The sequence below is a fragment of the Pseudochaenichthys georgianus genome, chromosome 11 (assembly GCF_902827115.2).
Source record: "Pseudochaenichthys georgianus chromosome 11, fPseGeo1.2, whole genome shotgun sequence".
Classification (NCBI taxonomy): Eukaryota; Metazoa; Chordata; class Actinopteri; order Perciformes; family Channichthyidae; genus Pseudochaenichthys; species Pseudochaenichthys georgianus.
This window is the reverse complement of record NC_047513.1, coordinates 9,021,895-9,047,879: the sequence shown is the minus strand read 5'-3', so window position 1 is coordinate 9,047,879 and position 25,985 is coordinate 9,021,895. Positions and strand designations below refer to the sequence as shown.

General features: G+C 40.6%; 1 protein-coding gene across 1 annotated transcript; it reads left to right on the top strand.

The window, feature by feature from the left end:
* The first annotated feature begins 894 nt into the window (after positions 1–894).
* On the top strand, positions 895–23,570 carry LOC117454844 (uncharacterized). The gene is made up of 10 exons (XM_034094075.2): positions 895–1,044; positions 6,196–6,257; positions 6,537–6,554; positions 7,330–7,602; positions 8,338–8,425; positions 9,004–9,230; positions 10,051–10,338; positions 12,192–12,370; positions 21,155–21,247; positions 22,239–23,570. The coding sequence occupies exons 2-10, from the start codon at positions 6,212–6,214 to the stop codon at positions 22,689–22,691; spliced, it is 1,665 nt and encodes a 554-aa protein (XP_033949966.1). The 5' UTR covers positions 895–1,044; positions 6,196–6,211; the 3' UTR covers positions 22,692–23,570.
* The last annotated feature ends 2,415 nt before the right edge of the window (positions 23,571–25,985 follow it).

Here is a 25,985-nt window from a genome sequence, read left to right as displayed (position 1 = left end):
GCAATCTCAAAACCCATTGGCTATGGCCTAATGATTTATCTTTGTATTGGCTAGTTGACTACTTTTGAGATAAGGTCAAAATGATGTCTCTTAACTCCATTCTTGAGTCTATGTTGTAATGTCTTATAATGAGCTCAGCCCCCTCCTTTTTAACGCTTTATACCCCAAATCAGCACTTTTGAAACAGGAAGTGAAATTTTCTTTTTTTGAGCAAAACACTTCATAGACATGTCTTTTATATATTTCTATATATCTGAGACCTATGCTATTGCCTAAAAATAGCATGATCGGTGCACTTTAAAACACAATGTGCCCTCTTTAAATACCAATTTAATTCCAAATGGTTACATATGAGCAGTTTGGGAACCTTATGTCTTTAATAAATGTTGGAAAATATCTGTATAAAATGTGGTTATGTTACTCCTTAACCTAATATGGCCATAACAATTATCGTTAACTTTTCTCACTTATTATCAAATGGGGGAAAAGTCCCCATGTGCCAGTGGCTACATTCAGGACCTTGGACAGCACAAGCAACAACAACAGAAACTAACATTTACATAATGTGGACCTTTCACAGCAGCACCATAACAGGTTAGGAAAGATTAGGACAGAGGTAATAACATTATTAGTTTACTGCTGCTGATATTACCAACATACCCTACACAAGTAAATGCAATGGTCCCAAAGTAAGATATAACTTCAGGGATGATGGAAAATACTGAGGATTGTGTCCAAGTGTGCTAGTCTAGGAGTGAACAGCACATTGGAGAAGTCGTGCATGTGTAATGGTCGCCTGCAGAGCGGCTGTGGCTCCGAGACAGAATTGACGATACCGGATGTTCCCGAGCGTGGCCGAACTCGACTGGTCCATAAAACCGACATAAGCCGAAACACTTCCTCTACTGCCGATCATAGAAGTCTGATGTTGTCGGGTTTTGGGTGGCGGGGTGGACGAGATTAATGAAATAAAGATTTTGAAGAAAACCATCACTCCTCAGCCCCTCCCAGCCCAGCGATTTTTGGCTTCGAGGCTTGACAAAGGTAATAATTATAATTGTATATTACAGCACTTGGTCTTTTTTCCTTGAATATTTCCTTCATACGGGGAGCTAGTGGGTTACATTTTGCAGTTTTTTTTCCTTTGCTGTTTCACTTTTTTCCTTTATTGAGGTATGATCACATATAGTAACCGATGATTTAGGGCGTGTAACCAACAGCAACGCGGCCAAGGCGTGCAGGATGGCGGCAATTACACAAAAATAAAACAATTAACGCTTCATAGACACAAAACAGAGGCTTAAACTGTCATATTTCCGGGCAAAATGGATACAATGCACAGTGTAGAGACAGGAATCCAAGCCTTGCTCAGAGCAGACATTGTTTCGTAAGGTTTTCGTGCACCTAATGACCCCCTTCTTTCTCAATATTGTGTTCATTCTGTATCCTACATTTTCTGCTGCTGTCTACGGGATTTCCACCATATTTACACTCGGATGCTTAGAAGTATGCTAGTTGTTTTAACCCACGATAAAGAAATGATTTAATATGTTGCCCTGGCTGTGGTGCATTCGCATGCCCGGTGTGTGGGATATACCCGTCTGGATTGGGGTATTTTCTGGTCCATCCCTGTGGAAATGGTTACGCAATGTACTTTGGCGCTACGGCACACATTAGAGCTGCTGACTAAGTATTTGTCACATAGAAGAGTTCTTAGTGATAAACCATTACAACTTAATATCATCTTCAAGTGGAACAGCCATGAGATTCATTTTGTAACAAATCTCGTCCACCGATATGATGCTTTCCCCCCTTAATCTTCAGTTTAAAGAAAATTGTGGGCTCACTGTAAATGCTAGTGTCTAAAACCTTTCATTCTCTGAAGGAATATAACAGCTGAAGCAGAGAGTAAAGGCTATTTTCCAACACTAAAACTAATATATCATACTCAGACTGTGGTGATACATCCAAATTCTAATTCAAAAATGTAAAAGCTTTTATTGCCATTGTACAGAATACAACGAGATGTATAGTTTACTGCTCCAGCGAGTGCTTTAAAAACAGACATCTTAAAACACAGATTAAAAGGTCTGACAGTTACGACCAGCAAGTAGCGCACACAGCTTCGGAGCGTCATGTCGATGACCAGGATTCATAAATAAATGAATAAAATAGAATTATGATAAAATATATATGATAAACAGTATACACATAGAGACAGACCATGATTATTGCACAGTGGGGATATGGGGGGTTATTTGTGTGTGTTTAATGTCCTAATGGCCCCACTTCCTTCCATTCTTTATTCATTATTTTCCTCTCCTCCATCTTCCATCCGGACACCCCCTGTAGTGGGATAGCTCCCATTCATGCCGGTCGGTGGTGACACACCCTTGGCTGCACCAGCAGCTGCTGCTGGCTTTATGGGCTGCATGCGTAAATGGTGAGGAGGGGGTGTTGCAGAAAAGGAAAGTGCAAGTGCCACGGGGTGACCCACTTTGAAGGTGGCATTGATCTCACTATGAAAGTTCATGTAAATCAGCAGGTAGCAACATTAGTAGAGAGAAAAAGTACAAGGCAAACCTATCAAATCAGCTAGGGGTGACATTTTTATATTATGGCAGCACATCAGCAAATAACTTTATCAGACTTAGAGGAAACACATGGAAAGATATTTGAGGAGAGAGGGACAGCCAACAAAAGGAAGAGAAGGCAGCTCAAGTGTTTCAGAGGAGAAACAGAGAGAAGCATGGAGGATGAGAGAGACTGTATAGAGGCATGATGCTCGTGTGGGCGAGGAGAGATGAGGGGGAAACAGCTCTTCAGTCCGTCAGTCACGATGGATGTGAGGCTGATGAGATCATCCTGAAAGATGTAACTGTCCCACACGCAGTCCAGTAAAGGCTGAGCGTCCTGCAGTTCCATTGACCTGACTGCTCATAACACGAGTCAGGAGAGCAGTGACCCATTTGGAGTCAGGTTGAAATCACACCCTCAGGCACAGGACAGAGGTTACATTGTTAGCTCAGGCTGCTGAGCTTATGTGTTTTCAGGACATCCCATGGTGAACAGGCTAGCCCTAACCCTCCTTCATGAGGAAGCCAAGAGTTCATTCATTCAAAATAAAGAGTCGAGTTCACCATCATCCCTTCCAATGATTTAAAATGTTAAGCAATGTCTTAATCCAGTGGTTAGATAACACATCTTTTCAACCCATTCACCTTCAAGCAGCCACATAAACACACTTCCTATAGACACATATCATTCTAGTCCTGCCTCGCCCCTTTGTTAAACTTTGTTTGTTCAGGTTAGCATAACCTCTTTGGGTTTTAAGGAGGCACCGTTTACCATGATTAGGCCTCTACTTGTGTTTAAAGGGGTCCTATCATGTTCAGGTTCATATTTGTATTTGTTGCCTATTTTATGTTGCAGCACCTCTTTTCACCCTCTGTCTGAAACCAGAGCCCAGCTGTCTCTGATTGGTTAGCTGGCCGGCTCTGTTGTGATTGGTGACCTGCTTCGAGATGTCCCGCTCTATGACGTACAATGTGTTGGAGTGCTAGCCAATAGAAGCGACAGTTTTCACTAGTTTCTGTCTCAAGAAGGCCATTTCCATGCACACACGTCTGTATAACACACAGCAGGAAAGGGAAACGCACAACAAGCACAATAGGGCCTCTTCAAGTCATATTCTTTTAATGCATACGGAATACACTTTTTGCACTCAGGCGAAAACATTTTTGTCAAACTCTGATTGGACACTATTAACTTCCACGCACTTCTTCAGATGTTCAGTTGTCTTCACCTATACATCAAACCTGTAATTTACGTCTTTGCAGCACTCAGGCTCAAGCACTCACACATACAATGAGCTAATGGCTCTGTAGATGCTGATTCAACCGGCTTTACAGGCCACTGATTAGAACATATGCTATGATTACTGTGTTCTGCTCAGGGACTGAAAGCCTCTTGAGCTCTTTTCCTGCCCACTTAAATGCTAGGGCGTCATTTGGCAGTGCATTTTCGTCTGTTGATGTGCACGGTGAGATTGGCTTTTATTTCTTTCTTTAAATAGCACTCTTATCCTTCATCTGAAGAAACTGGCTGAGATTCAATGGCTTTTTATTGTTCTGAGTGAAAAGATGCGGTTATTCACTTTGTCCCCTAACACTGCATACTGGAAACTTCAGCACAGGACATGATGAGGCTGGGGCTCATCTCATTTTAGTAAAACATACAATCAATAGACCTTCCATACACATAAAGTTGTACTGTACACAAACAAAGTCTTTTCAGTGTTGAGAGGAAACAGACTGATTTTCTTTCAGTGCGGCATCATGTCACAATCCCACACTGTCAGATCTTTTATGCCAGCCTATATAATACTCACATGACCTCATATACATCAGAATAGCTATACATTGTTTAATCAACTTCCTCCACGTACTGCCCCTGAAATAACTCCCTTCTAACTTCCTGTAAAGAAAACATATCCCGTCGTCCTGCTAAAGTACTTGAGCCAATATGATGCTTCAGCAGTCTGATTTAGACATAGTGTCTTGGCAGTGATGTGCATGTTTGTTTATTTATTTACACATACAGAGGTATACAGTAAATATACATATCATTTGCAAGAGAATACGTTGGGGAAATACCTGCAGAGGAGCTTGAAAAGTATCATTCTACAGGTAATATCGTAAAGGAAAAAGATACACTTACAGTAGCTGAAAACAATGCATCCTGTTAAATGTAAATCTGTTACACTCATAAGTTGGTACCTGTGTTTTCTTGGCAAAAAAACGTCCACGTTATATTCCTTCACTGTGGTTTACTTTGGGAATAGTGACGAGTGCAATTCGTTGATATTTTTACTTTCAAAAACATGAGGGGCTACACGTAAAAATAGAGCGAAAAAGAGCAAACAAAAGAAGCAAATAGTATCTACTTAGACAAGAAAGAATACGGCACATTTGAATATCTTTCTTGAGTCAGATAGTCACTTTTCTGTAGTTTCCCACTCTTTCGTTGATCAGAGGGCTCAAAGAGAATCTATTGTGCTTTTTGGGGTTGTCTCTTTCCTGTAGTGTGTTATATAGATCTTTGTGGTCTGCAAAAGGCTAACATCCCCGTGGGAGTTTCTCTTTCACACACTCCATTGGACTCCTTTGTTTACTTCTGTGACATCACTCCATAACACTTTGTCTCGTCTCTATTGGCGAGTGCTCCCACACATTGTATATCATAGGCTAATGGGCGGGACGTCTCTGAGCACTTGACCAACCACAACAGAGCCGGCCAGACAGCGAATCAGACCAGACTGGGCTCTGGTTTCAGACAGAGGGTGAAAAGAGGTGCTGCAGCACAGGCAGTGTGAAAAAAAATAAAGAGCTTTTTGAACATGAAAGACACAAAATACTAATATGAACCTGAACATGAGCATAATAGGGCCTCTTTGAAGAAGAATTGTTAGTAATGCAGTTTTAAATTCCAGTCTCTCCAGCTGTTTCCCTCGGTCTCTGCATCTAATTATCCCACCTTAATAACTGCGTGCTGTACTGCTCAGTGTAATCCAGTGCATCAGTGCTGACAGGTTAGAGGCCCCTCAGGCCAGCTGGCTGCTGTCCATCTCAGCGTCCCAATGGGACCTACTCTATCCCTCTCTCCCTCTCCCTTTCACCATTTCTCTTCTCTTCCTTCCTTTCTTTATTGCTTCTCTTCCTTCATCGTGTATTTCTCCGGTTTGTGGTCTTCGTCATGATAGCTGCTCTTGAGCTCACCACACAGCTCCATGTCTTTGAAACACACATTCTGCTTTTAAGATGCTTTATCTACACAAATGGGCTTATATTCTACCTTACAGCAACACTATAGATTTTCTGTTTAAGATGTATGGGCAGTGCTCTCCCTCAGGTATTTGAGCCAATTTGTGAAAAGCTATTTAGTGCAGCAGGGTGATGCAGGGTGGGACTTCAAGATTGAAATTGGTATGCTTCTACTCTGCAGAGGTCTTTTGAACCAAACACCCAAATAGGTTACCCATTTTACATTTAGCCTGATCGTATGGCAAATAACTATGAGGTAATTAGCAGGTTCTTTTTTTACTAAGTTTTAATTGGACATAATCCTGCTATAAAAGGCTTTTTTTAAATGTACGTTTTTTTTATTTGGTGTGTTTTATGTGTTTCTATTTTCCAGACACTGACCATTAAAGATGAAGGTACTCAGCGCTGCAGTGTTGAGCGCCCTGATCTGCACGGGTAAGCACAAACTAAATCATTCACTTGGGAGTGGGCTCAGATAAACGGCTGAAGCAGACTTCCTGCAATAATAAGCTCATACTGTATGAAAACCGCACCAAGGAATTTATTTTGTGATCTATTTGATTAGTATTTGGTGCACTTTCCTTTTCAATACTTTCTTATTTTTTACTTATTAAGAACAAAGAAAATCTGACTTATTTTAAGAGATTGTACAATAAAAGACAACAAAAGAAACAATATATTTTAAAACGAACACGCTCTCTTGTCTTTTTGCAGCTGTGGCCTCTTTGAAAGGTAACGTTGCATGCTTCTTTTTGTAGAGCCACATCAATGTTATATCGATATTGTGATATCAGACTATTGTCTTAGATTAGATTAGTGATGTGACAATATAGCAAAAGTGTTACCTCTTTCTGGTTTTAAAGTAAAGTTATGTACTTTTCTAAAATGTTTCAGACTGTTCTAGCTCTTCTTTTATTTACCTTAATTATATCCATAATCAGGCTGAGGATACTGATAATTATTTATCAATCTCAGTGAGTAAATATTTTTGTAACAGCACCACTTATCCAACCTGCAATACTGTTGCAGTATCTGGATGGACGTATTTGGTCAAAACATTTGTGATATTTGATTTTCTGCATATTGCCCATCCCAATCTATAACGCATGCTTAAAAATAGGGCTGCTCGATTATGGCAAAAATCATCGATTATTTGGGTCAATAATTGATATCACGATTATTAAAAACGATTATCCATTTACTTTGAAAACATCCATTTATTGAAAAAAAAATATTTGAACAGTATGTTTTTAACAGTTGATTACTCTGAACTTTGAGTATAATTCAACTGAAAAACCAATACAAATAAAAAAAATATTAATAATCGTTTTATTTCGACTTTGTTGTTTTCATAATCGTTGCAAGCCAAAATAGTAATTGCGATTAAAATACGATTAATTGAGCGTTAAAAATGCTTTATGAGAATGAACAGATTATATGCATGAGGAAAGGGCCATAATAAGAAAATGAAGGCTCTCTATCATATCTAATTAAACATTTCCACCAGTTGAAGAGGAACGCCTGACAGCCTTCTTTGGGGAGGAGATTCACATCAACATCCCGTCTGGGAACCTTGGTGAGGTCGTGTTCAAACCCAGGACCAACGGCTCCGCTGAGGTGGTTCTGCTGCAGGCGGGCCAGGTGGTGAACCCCAGGGCCCGCCTCAGCTCCCCGGGCCACCTGGTGCTGGAGGACATGCTGGAGGAGGACGAAGGGGTGTACGTCATCAAGAACACGAACAGCCCCAACACCGCCAAGCACCTCATCATCATCGTCAGAGGTGAGCTCTCTGTGCACTCCTATCCAGAGGCAGCGCTAGAGTGTGTTTACCAGCTTGAGGTTGGCTGTTTAAAGTCTTTAGTAGTTCATCTTTAAAAAAAATACCTTTTGATTGGTGAAAACAACTTTATTAGTCTTTGGTGTCTTATCTAGAAAAAAAATAAACATATAGAGAACTATGGAAGGATGGTGCCAAACAGTCACATATGCTTGTTTATTGGATATACCAGATCGTGGCCCATGCTAAACTAGCTTCAATCTTTATCAACGGCATTATTGGAATATTTAGGACTACAAAATTGTGTAGTCCTAAATGTACATATATTTTGTAGACCTAATGATATAATGAGTAAGCTGTGGCTATCTCACTGTAGCACTTTTTTGTTTTTCTTTAATGGTTGATAATTGGTTTATGGTCCATTCAAAAAATATAAAATACAAATACTAAATGAACACTAATAATTAACATTTCATTGTTTTTTAATAGTGAAATAACAATTAGCTTACATTTAATAACAATTTTAATTAAATTGCCATTTACAAATGATGGTTATTTTAAAGTGTTACTCAAATTGGCAAAGATTAGATTCTGTTAACCCCAGAAGATTGTTCAAATTAAGGAACCAAGCAACCATAAAAACATTTTACCTTTCGCACTCAGCTCAACAACATAGGTGATCTGCCTTTCACAAACGTTCCTGCTTTGACCTTTATTTCCTCTGGTCCTGTTGATCAGACTGCGCTTTGGAGCAAATGGTGAAGTATGGAGAAACTTACCAAATCTATCTCAACCAAGTGGAAGGCCCCATCACTCTGGAGTTCAGGTACGGCCAGTGAAAGCATAACAAGAAAAACAAGAATGCATGAATGGAGTCATGCTTATTACAGATGATGTATCCACATTTAGCAGCCAGCACTATATATAATACATCTATTGTATAGTATTGTAACGTTGTTGATCTGTATAGTATCTGTTACATAAACTCCAATAGCTGCAACCATCACAAGAGTCTACAACAAACAGGCTATGAAGGGGGCGGGGCTTATGTGTAGGAGGCAGAACAGTCTATAACAAATGTCTCAAGAGCTTGGCCTGTTTTGAAGTATAGACCACACTCTTCTTCTTGTACCAAATTAGCATGACAAAAACACTTCTTTTCTGATGAAGGCTGAAATGTGGCAAAAGGTTAAAAACAACTGTGGTGGACATTTTGATTTAGCTGGCTATGGCTAATACACAGGAGAGATATCCTGCTGCTTTGCTGAATGTTCACCACTGGCCAATCAGCAATTAGCATTAAAACACCTGCTGTGACATCACTGACTGGGCTGAACAGGATTTACGCTGATTTCTCATGTGGTGGTTTAACACTCATTCACTTCCTTTCTCTCCGAACCTCAGGCCCGCTCTGACTCCGCCCAATCAGACGGAGATACATCACACTACAGAGCCCCCCCCCCTGGTGCTGTACAACCAGACGGAGGTGCTGGCCGAGGAATATGTGGGGCGCCTTACTGTGTCGGAGAAAAAGGTGACACTGCACTCGGTCAAGGTGACGGACGAGGGGAGCTTCACAGTGTTGGACCGTGAGGGCAAAGTGAGAAGGAGAAACTGTCTGAATGTGAGAGGTGAGGAGAGAGTTATGCTCTGCTGCATCCTCTCAGTTTTAATTATCGGATATATTAATCATATGTGCATGTTTTTATAGTTGTTGCAATTCTAGGGAAATTAAATATTATAACTGACAACTGAGATACATTGGCTTATTTTGCTATTTTGCTTGCTTTGGTGTTGGTTGAAACATGTAGGAGACATAAACCGTAGATATATCTAACTTCTCTCCAATTTAAATGAACAATGATTATTTGCTTGTGGTGCCAACAAAATGTTTTTGAAAAACTCAGATATCTTTTTCAGAAATCATGACCTGAATGCAGTTTAGTTCCTACAGTAAACTGCTCATGAGGCTTCATACATTTTCTGTGGAGGAGGAAGTGCTGAAGTGTTTTTTGGTTTGCAACCAAAACAAACATTTTAATCTTTGATTTTAGGTCACACTCTCCCAACAAGGCTATCCACAGCCATACTTGTTGTTCTTTGAGGATATTCTGTTGTACATGTGGTTTGAGCTAAAGTTCAGTCTGGTACATATGGTCGAAATTATACATAGGCTATAGAATGATTACAAAAATTCCGGAAGCTTTTAAAATGTGTATCATTGACTTTCCACATTCTCAGACCAGCAGGGGGCAGTTCAATGAAATCAGGTTACTTTGAAATGTTTATGCTATCAGCGCTAACGGTGAATAGTTAGCATCTTTAACTATTAGCTTTTCACTCGAACTTGATAAATTGGCTTCCATCAAAAGAAACGTCTACAAATTAGTCTACATTAGCATCTGCACATTGCTAAGCCAGCTATTATAACCGTTGTATTTATTCACACAGAGCACCAGGAATTTCTCCACCTCATCCACGGAGAAAACCGGAAGATAAAACTCTACCTGCACCACTCCAACGCTAACATTGTCTACAGGCCCAAATCCGGCCATCAGGACCGGCCCATCCTGGAGGAGGGGGTCATGGTGACGCCGCTGGACTCTGAGCTGGAGGGCAGGCTGAGTGTGGAGGGGTCGGAGCTCATCCTGAAGAAGGCCACCTTCACAGACACGGGGGTTTTCACTGTGACAGACCTGACGGGCTTTACTGTGGCTTATGTTCACATAGAGGTTGAAGGTAAGATGGAAAAAACACTGTTGACAGATCTGCTGTTTAAGTGTCTGTGACAGACCTCTCCTACCGATCCTATCTCTATGACATGTACCATTGCTAATACATATATAATAGGCGTTAGTTTGGTTTGATGGAAAGAAAGTATTTCTCAGAAATCTCTTACCAGACATCGGAAACCAGAGTTGATGCATACTGACCGTTTGAACTAATCTCATTTTTGACTCCTCAGCTTGAGTAAGCGTAGGTTTCTTCACCAATTCTAGGAAAGAAGGCCTTGTGATTTTGACTAGGGCGGTTACAACCTGAAAAGATTACCTCAAAAGAACAATTAAACATTTAAGAAGTTAGTTTTCATATTTTCTATTGAGTTAAAAGAAGTTTAAGCTTTCGACTTTGTATCTGACTTAAACTTTTTGTATTTTATTTTTTGGATCTTGTAATCCTCTATTTTTGTAAAAAACCAACACAACCGGTTTGTACTTTTTACATCTTAACCCAATGTGTGGTCTCTCGTGGTCTCTGAAGGTATCTGCTTGGTAAGGTAAGAACTGAACACCCTTCCTTGGAAAAGGCTGACAGAAGTTGATCATTTAAATTCCAAATGTTGGAATTCAAATGTGGAAAGTAGAAACCATGTGAAAGATAAGCTATAGTTTCATATCGGTAACTGTGGTTGATTTGGTTTTGATTGATGCTGAAATATGATTTGTGCTTTGCTGGCATTGTAAGATCACAGCTGTGATATTTGTGTTTGACTTTTCCCTTATGCTCAGTTTGTTAGATTATTAAAATGGACATCATTAAGATTCAAAAAGGGGGGGGTTAAGGAATGAGGGTCCTGAAGCTGCTCGAAACCGGGGAGTGTCCCAACCGACACAGGGTTTCTCCTCCAGGGGCAGTTTGACACTGCTCTGGGGTTCTACCAGCCCACCAACACCTACACGACACATTCCGTTGATATCCTGGCCGTCAGACATGCAACGTTTTAGTGCCTGAAATAAGTGATACAACAGCAAACGATAGTGTTTGAGGCCACGCTGTGAGTTGCCTCCCGAAGCAGGTGGTCTTGCGTGTAGATTTTAGTGGGAACGTTGTAAACCTAGGTCGGAGGAATAAGGACAGCCGTTTCCGATGCCTTTTCACCATCGGAGCTCGGTATCAGAAATGACTTAGAAATGATAGCGTTATATCGAAGTTAGATATTTTTCTACAATATTTTTATGAACTAACATGCAGTATATGTTCAATATGTTCTCTGCCTTAACCTAGCCTAGCAACCATCCACCATCTGCTAGGCTACGCATACAACTAACCTGCATCGGTTTATATACTGACGAAAGATTAACAGTGATATCTTATATAACATTTTTAAAAAGCTTCTAATAGATTGTGTTGATTGAAAGACTTTCATACAGTGGGAATAGTGTAGTGACAGTCAAAGTAATGCATCTTGAATAAGTATACAAGCAGACTGGCACATCCTGCATAGCTGTGAACTCGGAGCTATTTTGAAACCATTGAGATCACAAGTGTCAGAGAACACAGATCATCTGTTAAAATAATACCCCTCCGATTTAGCTTTGCACTCATAACACTGTTGGGCCATTGACAGGATCGAAATCAAAGTAACAGAAGAAATCCACACCCCCAGTCCATTGCTCTATCCATTTGAAACTTTACAGCTAAACTCAGTATTAGGCTAGTCATAAATGTAAACAATGAAGCTGTCATAATAGCAAAACCACAAGAAACAGATGAGTAGCTTTAATACACAGTTTGAAGCAGCATTTACGCATGAGGTCACAGTAGGCTGATTCTTTTTCTCTGTGCTTGTGGTTTCTCCCCCCCCCCCCCAGCCTATAAGCTGCCTCGTCTGACTGTAGCCATCCTGGCTCTGATGGGTGTGGTCGCCTTCATGCTGCTGCTCTGCCTGCTGTCCTGTGTCTACAGAGTGCACATGAGGAATGAGAAGGACAAGAGGGTGATTCTGCTCGCTCAGCAGACCGGCAATAAAGAAGGAGAGGCTTTCAGACAGGTAACATCCACCTATTGTATTACCGTCTTCATGTCTTATGAATGGAGGAGTGTTGTAGAGTCACTGAGATATGAATAAGAAAAGGCCCTGGGGGAACAGTGGATCTTTAGGCTAAATGAACATGTGTCACGTGGTGAAAGTCAGGTCTGTTTGTCTGCTGCAAAAGGATTCAAAGGTAGAACAGGATGTTCCTGTTGTTGGAGATAGGTTGGCCAGCTGGTACAATCCTCCCCTACTGAGATCATATGGTACAGTCCAATTAAAGACAACCATAATGCAGCGGAAAACTCACAAGAAATATAGGTTGCAATCAAATTGTCTTTTTAGCTTAGGAAGGTTCCTAACAGAGGGATACACCAGAAGGAATCTAAGCTGCAGCTACAGTAGGATGAAAGTTGGTTGAATCCTCTAAATGCAAAGTGGTTGATTGCTTATTATTTAGTTAAGGCAAACTGGATCACAATTGATTACAGCAGCAACAATTATATTGACCCAGCATGTGTCTGTAAGAAACATCTGTCCTTGTTGTTTAATGTACAATCTGGAAAATGTCAAGGTGTGGACTCAAGTTCTATTTGTTATAAATATATTAACTTAAAAAATATATATCCTTGGTTTAGTTAATTGGAAACAGATTTGTTTAGCATTGTGGTTGTCTCTGGTGTGCTCAGGAATTCTCCCTTAACACTTTTCCACCGAGGAGAGATCGAGAAAATTGATCAGGAAACGTCATTTTTTGACTATTCGACCGCAGCTTTAGTATTTATCGTTCAGCTCCCTGGGTCTCTTTTTTCTTCTTTTACTCTTACAGTCAAACATATGCATTCAAGGAACAGAAGGGATTCATGTATGTGGTGTTAAAGTAAACGACTACAGCTCTGCCAGTTATTACTAATTTACTATGAGATGGAGACTTAAGCCTGAAACATACTGCATTCAAATGTGGAACCTTTGAGCTGTGGCAATCCACTTTCACACGTTTTGACACAGCTCGCATTTTCATTATTAACGAAGAACAGGTCCAAGTTACAGTCTCTCTAGTGTCAGTGGTAGTGGCAAGATGTTGGCACAAATATTATATGGTATCAACATTTGTAAATGGTTTCTTTGCACAGGGTAGTAGTTTGGTCATATACATGACTGAATGTTCCTACAATAACAAGCACCCTGTGTCACATAATAAAATCCCTTTTGCACTACTTTATTACTCATTTTAATTTTGAACTATTAATCAGTTTTTAGATTGGGTGTATCGCTACAGAAAGGCTTTTGAGAGTCAGTCGTTTTAATTTGCATCGTTTTAATTTGCATCGTTTTAATTTAATTTATTTTTCACAACTCTTCAATTAGGAATTACATTTGACGACTATCAATGCTTGAGCACAAGTACACAACAAACAACTAAAATACACTTCTTGTTTTCCAATGTTTTCTATATACTTGTATTTGAAAATCTTTGCTCTGCCTGTTATCACCTGCTCAATACTGGCTGGACTGACCAATGGGATGATGAAGAGGAGTTGACAGTTAACCTTTCTGACACTACGGCCCTCCTTTTAGCGTCCACAGTTGGGGTTTGTTAACCAACTGCATTTATAGATCAATTAAAAGCCCATTACACACTGATGACTCGGCTGTAAAAAAAACACCTAAACATCAGATTCCGATATTGATTGTTCCACAGAGGGACGCCATATAATGTTTAGTTCAATACAGGCTCCATTGTTAACAGAGATATGTCCAGATTAATTACATGAGTGTTTAAAAAAAACTCCCTGTATACCTCGAGTGTTGCGTTTCAAACTCTGCCGGTCTTATCTTATCACCAATGATCATTTTCATATCATTACAAATCGATGGGACTGATTTATCAAAGGTTATTTTAGACGTCTTATAATCAGAGTTTATAATCAGAGTACTGTTTTCCAAAATGAATGATACATTTGATCTTTAAAACATCTGACAGATATCCCCTCTCTCTCCAGCATCCACAGTTAATGTTCTGAGAGACAGATTGTAATTGTGGTTCAATTAAAACTCACTGGAGTCAGAATAAAGGCTTTCTTGGATCAATTGACTGTCTTTGATATCAAATTAAGTGAACATGACTCCATAGATAATCCGGAAATTGAATGATAATTCTAGAAATAATAGAAATGGTCTGAGTGCGGCTTTAAAAGTGCTGGTAATAATATAATAATTGATCCAAACCACAGAGCTAGAGTGGAAGCTGGTGTGAGATAAACGTCATGTACTGTTGCAGCACACAGTAGCTAACTTTGAGTGGAAGATAATACATTTGTAATTGCCTCTCTGTGATGGATGTGGTGATGTCAGGTCATATAATACTCTAAAACATGTGATCCCAACTTAGAGAAGTGTAGATGTGGTTTGAAGAAATCAGGACTGAGACTTTTGACTTGAGTTCACCAACAGAGGCCAGAATTTGAGACAAATTGAACAAATAAAACAACGGGCAATGCACCAGTTATTTACAGCCTTTGAAAAAGCGAGTATTTGTGTGTGATGACACATTAATGTTACTTATGTTTCTCTGTTCTCTTTTCCCCCCCGTATAATTGTATGCATGTTGCAGTGGATTTGTATTGTTTCCATAGATTCAGATTTCGCCGAACCTATAGACATGCAGGCAGGTCTTAGCTGACAGTCTTGTGAGGCTGTTAAGATGCAACATTCCTTATTCTGTCTTTTTAAGGTTGCTTCACATTTTTAAATGTAACTTCAATTCAACTATTTACATCATTCAGGGTCATGTGTTTGTATTTCTGTATGTTTGTTTTTGTTTTAAATAATATATGTGATAAGTTTCTGATGTGCCTCTTGGTTCAGCTTGAGTCAATTGAAAATAAAGCTGTGCAGACTTCCTGCTCCCAGCTGGATGCCTGTGCGTTACGTGTCTCCCTCTTACTTTAAGGAGCCTCAAACGGAGCCTCTTCTTGGTGAGACAATTGTGTTCTCGCCTCCTTTTTTATTGCCCTTCCTTTGGTGTCTAGAGAAATGTACTCTCCTTTTTTTTGACAAAATAGTTCCTTGATCAACTTTTGACAGTTTAAGAAATGTTTGTTCAGTATTAGGTAAATCGTGTGGTTTTGAGATGATACAAATCCATCAAAGCAATGCCCCACCAACACGCTAAATAAACCCTGAACACCGAGGAGAATCTGCTATCCTTCTAAATGAACAGGCAGAAGTTGATCGAAGACCTACTTTGAGAAAAAGTCAATGAATTACCTTAAGTGGGGCTCCACAATCTGGGACAATCCGTGTCTGGGATCTTTAAAGAGTATTCGACATTCAAATGACTGAGCTTTGTCCAAGTATACCTTACCTACAAATATAAGTACATTAGGACTAGAAACCAACAGCTGCCAGGAGCCTGTGAAATCATTAAAAAATGATGTTACACAGTGTTGTTTTTGTTGTTGTTGATGCAAAAACACAAGTATGGTCAACAGCATGGGAGGCAAATGATCAGTGCCTAATATCTGTTAGTTTGACAAGCTCAGTCATGAGTGTGAATTATCTGCAGCGATTTTAGATACGGTTTTGAACCAGGTCGGGGTGTAAACTGCAAAAATGTCCATTTTGAAGTAATTCAATTTAATATTTAACTATCAAAATCTTACGTTTCTTAAAAAGAGTGACACTCTGCCTTGTTCAAAGACAGTCTATGAAACAAGCAAATGGAAAAGTAGAGTTGTTCACTTGCTTTAAGAAAATAAGGTTTTAAACCTAAGTATAGGTCCTGAGTGACTAATTAAGATGTCTAAGCTCTCCTCTATATTGATGTGTGTAACTGCAGCTGAGCAATGATTTGAGATGACATCACACTGATGTCATGTGTGCCCCCCACGCCTCTGCTTTGCCTCTCGCTGTCCTTCCTTTGTTTCTCTCTCACTGTCTTTTTATTTCCGCTGGTTTACGGCTCAGATGCAGACCTGCAGTTACTCATAAACAATCTAGTTATGATAAGTGCCAACATGCAGCTTCACATACAGTGTGTGGTGATTCAGCTACCACGCACACACACATGCACATTATGTATCTTGAGTGTTGTTTTATTGTATGGGCTGATAAACAAGGTGAATATGCTGTGTATGTGTGGGTAACCGTGCTGGTTTTGCGTGCTGTGTATGTGTTAGGGCAGTAGCAGGGACGTGCACAGACATTTTGGGGCGCGGGAGCTCAAGTGAGAAAAAGGGCACTTCCCATAATCATTTATAAAAAAATGTTTTAAAACAAAAAGTTAAACATAGTTGCACTATACCTTTCTGGCCAATTTATTTGAATACCCTCACACTCACGCAATTGTTTAATACTCAACAGAATTCTACAAAATAATCAGCTAACACAGAGACAATGGTCTTCTTTAGTATTCACAATGCACAAGAGCAGACAAAAAACTAGTACAATGAATAGTTATTAAATGAGCAGCCAACAATCAAAATTATGAAGTTACTGTTTAAGGACATTACAGGCTAAAAGATCGTTTTTTCATGTACTTGTACATTTTGTTATTTTGGTCTATTTTGCTTCCATGTTTTCTTTCACTCTAATGGAAAGAAAACTTCCAAAAAACACAGATAAATGGTGTTCGTTTTACTGCACGTCTGAATTCATCTATAGATTTAAAGCTAATCTGCATTTAAACATAACATTTCAGGGGAAAATACTGACTTGACGTAAGTAACTATCTGGGGAAGTTGTGAGGTGATATGTGTTTCTGTTTGTTTTATCCTTTTCATCTGCAATGCCTATAATAGTTTTTGTCTTTTAGCTAATTAGCTGTAAACTCGAGGCACTGGCAGTTTAGTCATTTGTTCATCACCACTCACTTTCAAACAAGCCAAGAAAAGCTGGCATAACATGGGACAGTAAAGTGGGAGGTGCTGCTGTCTGAAGTGACTGCCGATGTCCGCATCGCTGTGCGCGAGACGTGGAGGGAGGGAGGGTAGAGAGAGCATCGGAACTTCACAGTCTAATCTCCTGACCTGATATTTTTATTTAGTATTCAATCAATATATTTTTGGAAAGGGAAACTGTGCGCAAACAGCAGTAGATATATATTCATTTATTTAAAACAAAAAAGGGCACTTTCTCTGGAGGAAGAAAAATGGCAGGGGCTCAAGCCCACTTTGATGTCTGTGTGCACGTGCCTGGGCGGTAGTGATTAGTTATTGAACCTTCATGATGTACAGTGCAGTTGTTGTTCTTGTAAGTGTGTTGGCGTGCGGTCTGTGTTTTTTTGTGTCCATCTGTGTTTGTCTAGTTTCTGTGAATTAGATGTTATTTGTTCATATTCTAGTTTTCAAGACATAATTATGACATGTGACATTGAGAAAACTCCCCTGTGACGTGCTGTTTTTACATTTATTCCCAAGTGTAATTACTGAACAAAAACCATCACTTACATGTGTCAGTATTCTTCACATGCTTAGTTTCTTATTTGATATTAGTAAAGTCTTATTTGTAAAAATATCAAAAAATCCAAACAACTGCCCCTTCAAAATGGATTCCGGATTTATTACAAAGAAGAATAGAGGTGCAACAGGAAAAGTCAGGCGATCACTAAAAGTATTAGAAGGTTTCCTCTTGGAACCATAAATGTCTGGATAAAATGTCCTCCTTGCTGCATGTCTAGCTATAACATCGTAATAAGCAAACGTTTTTAGCTATTAGCTTTACACCACTCCCCATTAGCTTTACACCACTCCCCATTAGCTTTACACCACTCCCCATTAGCTTTACACCACTCCCCATTAGCTTTACACCACTCCCTATTAGCTTTACACCACTCCCCATTAGCTTTACACCACTCCCCATTAGCTTTACACCACTCCCTCTTAGCTTTACACCACTCCCTATTAGCTTTACACCACTCCCTATTAGCTTTACACCACTCCCTATTAGCTTTACACCACTCCCTATTAGCTTTACACCACTCCCTATTAGCTTTACACCACTCCCTATTAGCTTTACACCACTCCCCATTAGCTTTACACCACTCCCTCTTAGCTTTACACCACTCCCTATTAGCTTTACACCACTCCCTATTAGCTTTACACCACTCCCCTCTTAGCTTTACACCACTCCCTATTAGCTTTACACCACTCCCCTATTAGCTTTACACCACTCCCTCTTAGCTTTACACCACTCCCTATTAGCTTTACACCACTCCCTATTAGCTTTACACCACTCCCTATTAGCTTTACACCACTCCCTCTTAGCTTTACACCACTCCCTATTAGCTTTACACCACTCCCTATTAGCTTTACACCACTCCCTATTAGCTTTACACCACTCCCTCTTAGCTTTACACCACTCCCTATTAGCTTTACACCACTCCCTATTAGCTTTACACCACTCCCCATTAGCTTTACACCACTCCCTCTTAGCTTTACACCACTCCCTATTAGCTTTACACCACTCCCCTATTAGCTTTACACCACTCCCTCTTAGCTTTACACCACTCCCTATTAGCTTTACACCACTCCCTATTAGCTTTACACCACTCCCTATTAGCTTTACACCACTCCCTATTAGCTTTACACCACTCCCTCTTAGCTTTACACCACTCCCTATTAGCTTTACACCACTCCCCTATTAGCTTTACACCACTCCCTCTTAGCTTTACACCACTCCCTATTAGCTTTACACCACTCCCTATTAGCTTTACACCACTCCCTATTAGCTTTACACCACTCCCTATTAGCTTTACACCACTCCCTATTAGCTTTACACCACTCCCTCTTAGCTTTACACCACTCCCTATTAGCTTTACACCACTCCCCATTAGCTTTACACCACTCCCTATTAGCTTTACACCACTCCCTATTAGCTTTACACCACTCCCTCTTAGCTTTACACCACTCCCTATTAGCTTTACACCACTCCCTATTAGCTTTACACCACTCCCTCTTAGCTTTACACCACTCCCTATTAGCTTTACACCACTCCCTCTTAGCTTTACACCACTCCCTATTAGCTTTACACCACTCCCCTATTAGCTTTACACCACTCCCTATTATCTTTACACCACTCCCTATTAGCTTTACACCACTCCCTATTAGCTTTACACCACTCCCTCTTAGCTTTACACCACTCCCTATTAGCTTTACACCACTCCCTATTATCTTTACACCACTCCCTATTAGCTTTACACCACTCCCTATTAGCTTTACACCACTCCCTATTAGCTTTACACCACTCCCTATTAGCTTTACACCACTCCCTATTAGCTTTACACCACTCCCTATTAGCTGTATTTTACTCCTTCATTTAGACACATAGGATCATTTGGCACCTTTTCCATGTCATTGCCTCACTCTATCAATGGTGAGTATTTGAATCAAATCAAATTTTCTACGACATGCCAAGATTATTACTATTGATTACACACTAAATTAAAACAATAACTACTTACAACAAGATTCTATTTCCTTACTGTTAGTGCGACCAATAACAGTTGACTGTAAATAGTATACTTAAAATACTTATTTCAGTAACTAGTAAAAGCACTGGAAGAGCAGTCAATATAATAGGTAAGTAAATAGAATAATACATGTAAAATCAGCAGGTCACACTCCCCTGTATCTCTCTCACTCACTGTGTTGATTTTGTTTTGGGTGTGTTTGTGGGTCCAGTGTGTATGTGAACTTGTGTTTGTGTGTTGACAGTAGGAGGTTGAGATGACGGCAGTTGCCCTTGATCTCTGACATGTTATGGATTTCCTCATCGATCTGAGAACACAGAACACGCGTGAGAGGTTGTCAGCGGCCTCTCTGGACAATACCCAAGAGAGTCTGATATTAAACTAAAATCAATCATACCTCATACTCCTGAATCCCTTTCCCTTCCCCTCTCTCATTGTCAATTTAAAAAATACAGCTGTAATAATAGTGAAAGTAAACATAGGATAATTATGATATCTCTGAAGATGATATAAATACTGTACAAGTCTCCATTGGACTCATTTCTTTACTTCCATCACTATGTAACACAAAGCGCCAACACATTGTAAGTGATAAGGGGATAAGGGGCAGGACTTCTCCAAGCGGTTGACCAATCACCACAGAGCTGGCCAGCTAACCAATCAGAGCAGCTTGGGCTCTGGTTTCAGACAGAGGGTGAAAAGAGGTGCTGCAGCACAGGTAGTATGAGAAAAATAAAGAGCTTTTTGAACATCTAAGCATGGAGACATGTCAGAGTAGAGACAGAAAACACAAATATGAACCTGACAATGAGTATTAAAGGCCCCCTTTAAATACCATGCTTCACAGCTTTATCTATTTCCCTCATTCTCTTAACTGCTTCTATTAGCTTTCATCTAGGACTTATTTTTCAACAAATCCATCTCTTTCTTTCCTCTCCTCCTCTTCCTCTCCAACTCTTTAATCCAAAAGCATCTATCCATTTATCTATCCCCTAGTGGTGTCTCGGTGCTGTTCAGTGAGGCCGACATTTGAGCGATTGCAGCCCCCTTGGCTCTGTTTCCTCTCAACCTCCCGCCACCCCGTCAGGACAAATAATTCAGCTTGTCTCTCAGTCATGTCCATAGACTGTATATATAAAGTTCATGTCGCACAAACTTCCTCTTCAATATCCTATATGGGGCTTGGTGTCCAGTGACGTGTGTTTGTGTCCTCTCTAGCGGTGTCTTTGTGTTTTATGATGACTAGTTTGCTGCTGGGGCAGAACGTTGTTTTGGCTGAATTTTGACATATGTATCTATGTCTGTGTGTGTTTGTGTGTGTGGGTCTGCAGGTGGTCCATGACGCTTACACCAGGTTCACTGAGGACTCTCTGATGCAGTCTGTGTGTGAGAACCCGTCGGAGAGCACAGAGGTCCCCATAAAGGTCAGTGGTGGAACAACGAAAGCAAAGAGGTTGACCTCAAACAGAATTATGTTGTAATGCATTATCAACATGCCGCTTATATCTGCCTTAAGTTATTTATTACTTTTTATTAAAACGCCAGCTATGAGTTTTAGACAAAAGCAGGTTTTATTTTGTAAAAATGAAACCATCATAAGATTGTTTGGTGACAAAGTGGAAATCAGGCTCATAGGTCAGCAAAACAAGCAGAATATTTAACACTCATTTAACACTCTTTAGTGATTATTTTGGTGTCAACACACTTACAGTAAGTGGACTCCTGTAGATTCCCATTGTACACACTGCCATCACAGTTTAATGTTCACATTCAGACCTGTAGCCCAGTTGTAGACCTGACCCTTGCAACACACATAGGAATTTAATATAAAATAATACAACAAAGGCAACATAAAAACAAAGTAGCACTGATGAAATACATTTTCAAGGAAGATTTACAGTTAGATATAGTCACGCAGAGAATACATCCGATGTCAATGTAGTATTAGGTGGTAGTAGGAATCCGGGTAGCGAAGGTAATGGGATGGTAATGTTCAGGAGGCCTGCCAGAGAGCTGGTGCCATGAACAATTCACAGCTGCTGTGCATGTTGTCATGCAAGGAGGAACATAAGTCGGGTTGGTAGCTGGGAGTGGAATGTAAATCTATAAATATGAACGCGGAAACATGTGCATAAATTATTCACGTTGCGTTTCCTGACCTACATTTTTACCACCTCTGCTTCTTCACTTCCTCCATCTCTTCCCCTCTGGTGGGGGAATCCTTTTTGTCCTGGTTTCCCTCTCTTTCTGCCCCCTGTTGTTTTATTATTCTCTCCTCTTTTCTCGTCTCTATTCTTCTTTGTGTTTTCCTTGCCCATGGTAATTTCACATTCCCTGTGTCTTTCATGACCCTCACCCTCCTCCCTTCCTCTAACCACTCCTCTCCTGTGTCTCCTCCTCCCTTACTCTCTTCAGGGTCTGGAGGTGTCCAAACCGGGCCGCTACCACACTCTCTCCTCTGACGACTTTTTGGAGATGAGCGACTCCGGGGTGGAGTTCACCTCCTCTGGCCTCCCACTGGACAGCGACACGGATGGCGGCATGACCTACGCCTCCCACAAGCCCCTCCTGAATGCCGTCTCCCCCACAGCCATGACGGAAGAAGTTCCCCCCGAGAGCCCGGAGGCCACCCTGGGCCCCGACGGGGACCTCAGCGCCAGCCGGACCCCTGACTCGGCCATGAGTGCGAGCCCAGCTTCCAATCCACGCTCGCTCGCTGCTGCTGCCACCCCCAACGGCAGCCTGCACGGAGCCGCGTCGCCGGGAGCAACCTCCGGGGGCACCGTGGGGTCAGATCCAGCCCAGAAGGAGGGAGGGGCTGAGAGCGAAGAGGTGGGGCAGAAGGAGGAGTCGGCCCAGAGCACCTGAGAGGCACCACGGTGTGTTTGGTAGTTCATGATCCTCATACAGTAATGACAGCCACAACAATCTGGCTCCGTCCATCATATCCAAACACCACGAGTCCTTCATCACTGCATTTCAATCGACGACACAGACACAATATTCATGCTTGGATCCAGATGTCATATTAGACCAAAAGAAAATGTTGCACAAAACGCACAAAACGTAACGCACTGAGCACTGAAAAGTTAGATGCAAAAGAGTAAACCCACACTCTTTAAGAAGAACAATGTGTGCATATGGAAAATGCATGCATTTAAATGAAACATTAAAGTATATATCATAGTTAGGAAAATGCTGACGTTAGCGTAGACTGACTGCATGCGAGCTTCAACGGACAATAAAAGGAAGCTATTTGAAAAAGGGGTTAAAACCCTCTCAGCAATGTTGGGAAAACACCTTAAAGGGATCAAATGATTTCACCCCCTGTCAACAAGGTGACAGTGGGAGTCAGCCGGCTCTGAGGAATCAGAAATGATTCACTAAGACCAAGGAGACTGACAACAGCAGCAAAAAGCCTCTCCTGTATTGAGGAGAATCTCAGCCTGACAACACTTGCATCTGCTCTCACGGCATCAGACAAACAGCAATGATTGCATTCCATCCATCCACAGACTCTACAATGCATGTATGTCAGAAAGCGCCTCTGCCTCTCAGACACAAGTGCTTGTCTCAGCACTCATTCACAGATATCCACTAGAAAAAACCTCCTCAACTTGCCTGCACAGAAACAAGCTCTATAAATTGAATAGCACCATTCCTATGTGAGTGACGGTGATTGTTTTTTTTCCCCCTCTCATAAATTTGCTAGATATTCCCTCAAGAGCCACAGCATATACTCTTGAAACTCCCCCCCCCCCCCCCCCAGCGGAATTGTCCCGAGCCCTGTCAGAGCAAAATAAATTAGGAGAACACTGCGAAACACTTTTGGAATGGTTCCCGAGAACATCATTGGATTTTTGGTCCCTTTGCAGAAAGTACCAGTTCACGGACACCATAGAGTGAGCAGCGGCGATAGAAGAGACCTCAGAGATGGATCAGGGTACTATTCGGAGAACAGATAATTGACTTTTATGATTTAAACCACCTTCCATGGGACAAATCTCAGATAATTGTAGCCCAGTTATTTATCAAAATGAAGGGACCGGATAGCAGGCAGCCTACAGCCCCAACAGAGAGTCGATTGTGAAGGTGTGTGGGTGGGTGTGTGTTAGAAAGCAACTTACATTATGAGACATTCAGTGCTCTGCATGGAAACATGATCCCTTTCAGCTCCTGGAAAATAGGAAATGAAAAAGAGAAGAGCAACCTCAGAGGACCTTAATTAACCGTTCAGAATAATAGCTCAAAGCGGCTTGTGCTCTGTGAATCCAAACCCATTAGTTCTACAACACAATATTCAGTCCTGCTATTAACTGTACCAGTAATAGTGTATAAGGTCAAATGTTTACAACCAATATAGTTTAAATATATTCAGTTATTCTTTACACCATTTTTCTCAGTCAAAGGTATTTTAAATCCCAATAATTAACAGTTCAAACTGAACTGTGTGAGTTTAAATAAGAACAGATCAAAGTTGGTACAGATACTGTTGACCAGGTAGCTGATTATTCACATCCTTTAATATCCTTTTTTTATTTTTTATAAAACTTTGAACGATCTCCTTGTGACACCAAAAGACTAAAGAGTGGCTCGTTTTACGGTGGCTACAACGGCCCAAAATGCTTATTAGGAGAAATGCACTGCACTTTCAAAAACAATGCACATAAAAACGCAAATGTGCCAAAACACATGCAAATGAATACACATCTTCAACAACTTGACAACACATGCACAAACACAGAACGCTGCAAATAGAAACATGCTGCAGGAATCTCTAAACACAACGGAAACACTAAATGATCCATACAGCTGGGACCGGAGCGCTTGTTGACGTTAGGATTATAACATTTGCACACTGTCACAGAAAAACTCAAATGTTTGTTTTATTGACTTTTTTAAGAATGTGATTGCATCATTCCTTCCCATATTATTATATCACTAGCTAACGTAGCTAACCTCATTTCAGTTATACTGACAAAACACTTGACTACGAGACAGACTAACTCTACCAACATGGTTTTTGAAAGTGCAGCACGTTTCTCCTAATCGTTTTGGGCCGTTGTAGGGTGTTTGCCTCCATCAGCCAGCGTATCATTTAATTACACACTTTACAACAATAAACATATTGATGGGGGATTTCAAAAAACCCACAAGCAGTACGACAGAGATGAAGATGAGAGAGCGGCATGGCTACCTCATGCTGGCGGTTCTAGACAAATTTGACTGGGGGGGCCACTGGGGGGCCAGTTATTTTCTGAGGGGGGCACAATAAATGCAGGACGAAAAAGAGAACTAGACAGTATGAAGTAATTGCGCATTAGAAAACAATGCAATACAGTTATTGGTATTTGTTTCAGTACACTTATTTATTTCAGATAGATCTTATAGTTATTACTGTTAGCTTCAGCTTAAGTTATAGTGCAATGTTTGCACTAACACCATATTTATATAAAAATAAAGGCAATGAACAGTTACATCTCTACTTTACATAAGGGTGTCTGCACAATCTCACATTACAGCAACAAAATCCTGCGGTTTTTTGGCAAACCGAGTACCAGAAAATATACATTTAAAAAAACAAAACACTTTTCATTGTTAGGGGGGCCACAGGGGGGTCAGAGGTCAGTGTTAGGGGGGCACTGGCCCCCCCTAGAACCACCCCTGTGTATAACTGAATTGATGTCAACCTGGAAAGTCTTTAAGATTTACGACCTCATAGGGTTACTAAAAGCAGCCGCACGGACACCCACGATTGGTGTCTGAGCGAGAAGAGCACAACGTTTATCATGTGATCCTTTTAAAACAAGACGAAGGTTCACATTATAACAACAAATGTAAAAGGTAGCAGCTATTGTAAATGCAATATATGGATTTGCAAAAAGAAACGACTAACTAGGTCCCTTCTTATTCAGGAAAAAGCGGCTTTGATTTAGTTTTTATTTACTGCAAAGGGAAAATATATAAACCCTGAATGTGTAAAGTGATATGCACACCCTACTTGTTATTGGATATTAATTTTGTATGGCTGTTTTACAGGGAAGCACGTTTGCTTGTTCAGGTAATGTTTCAGATTTATATACAGCACAAAGACAGTAAGGCTCCAAAACTGACTTTGTGTTTGATGTAAATATCAGGTTGATTCAAATAAGCTCTGATAAG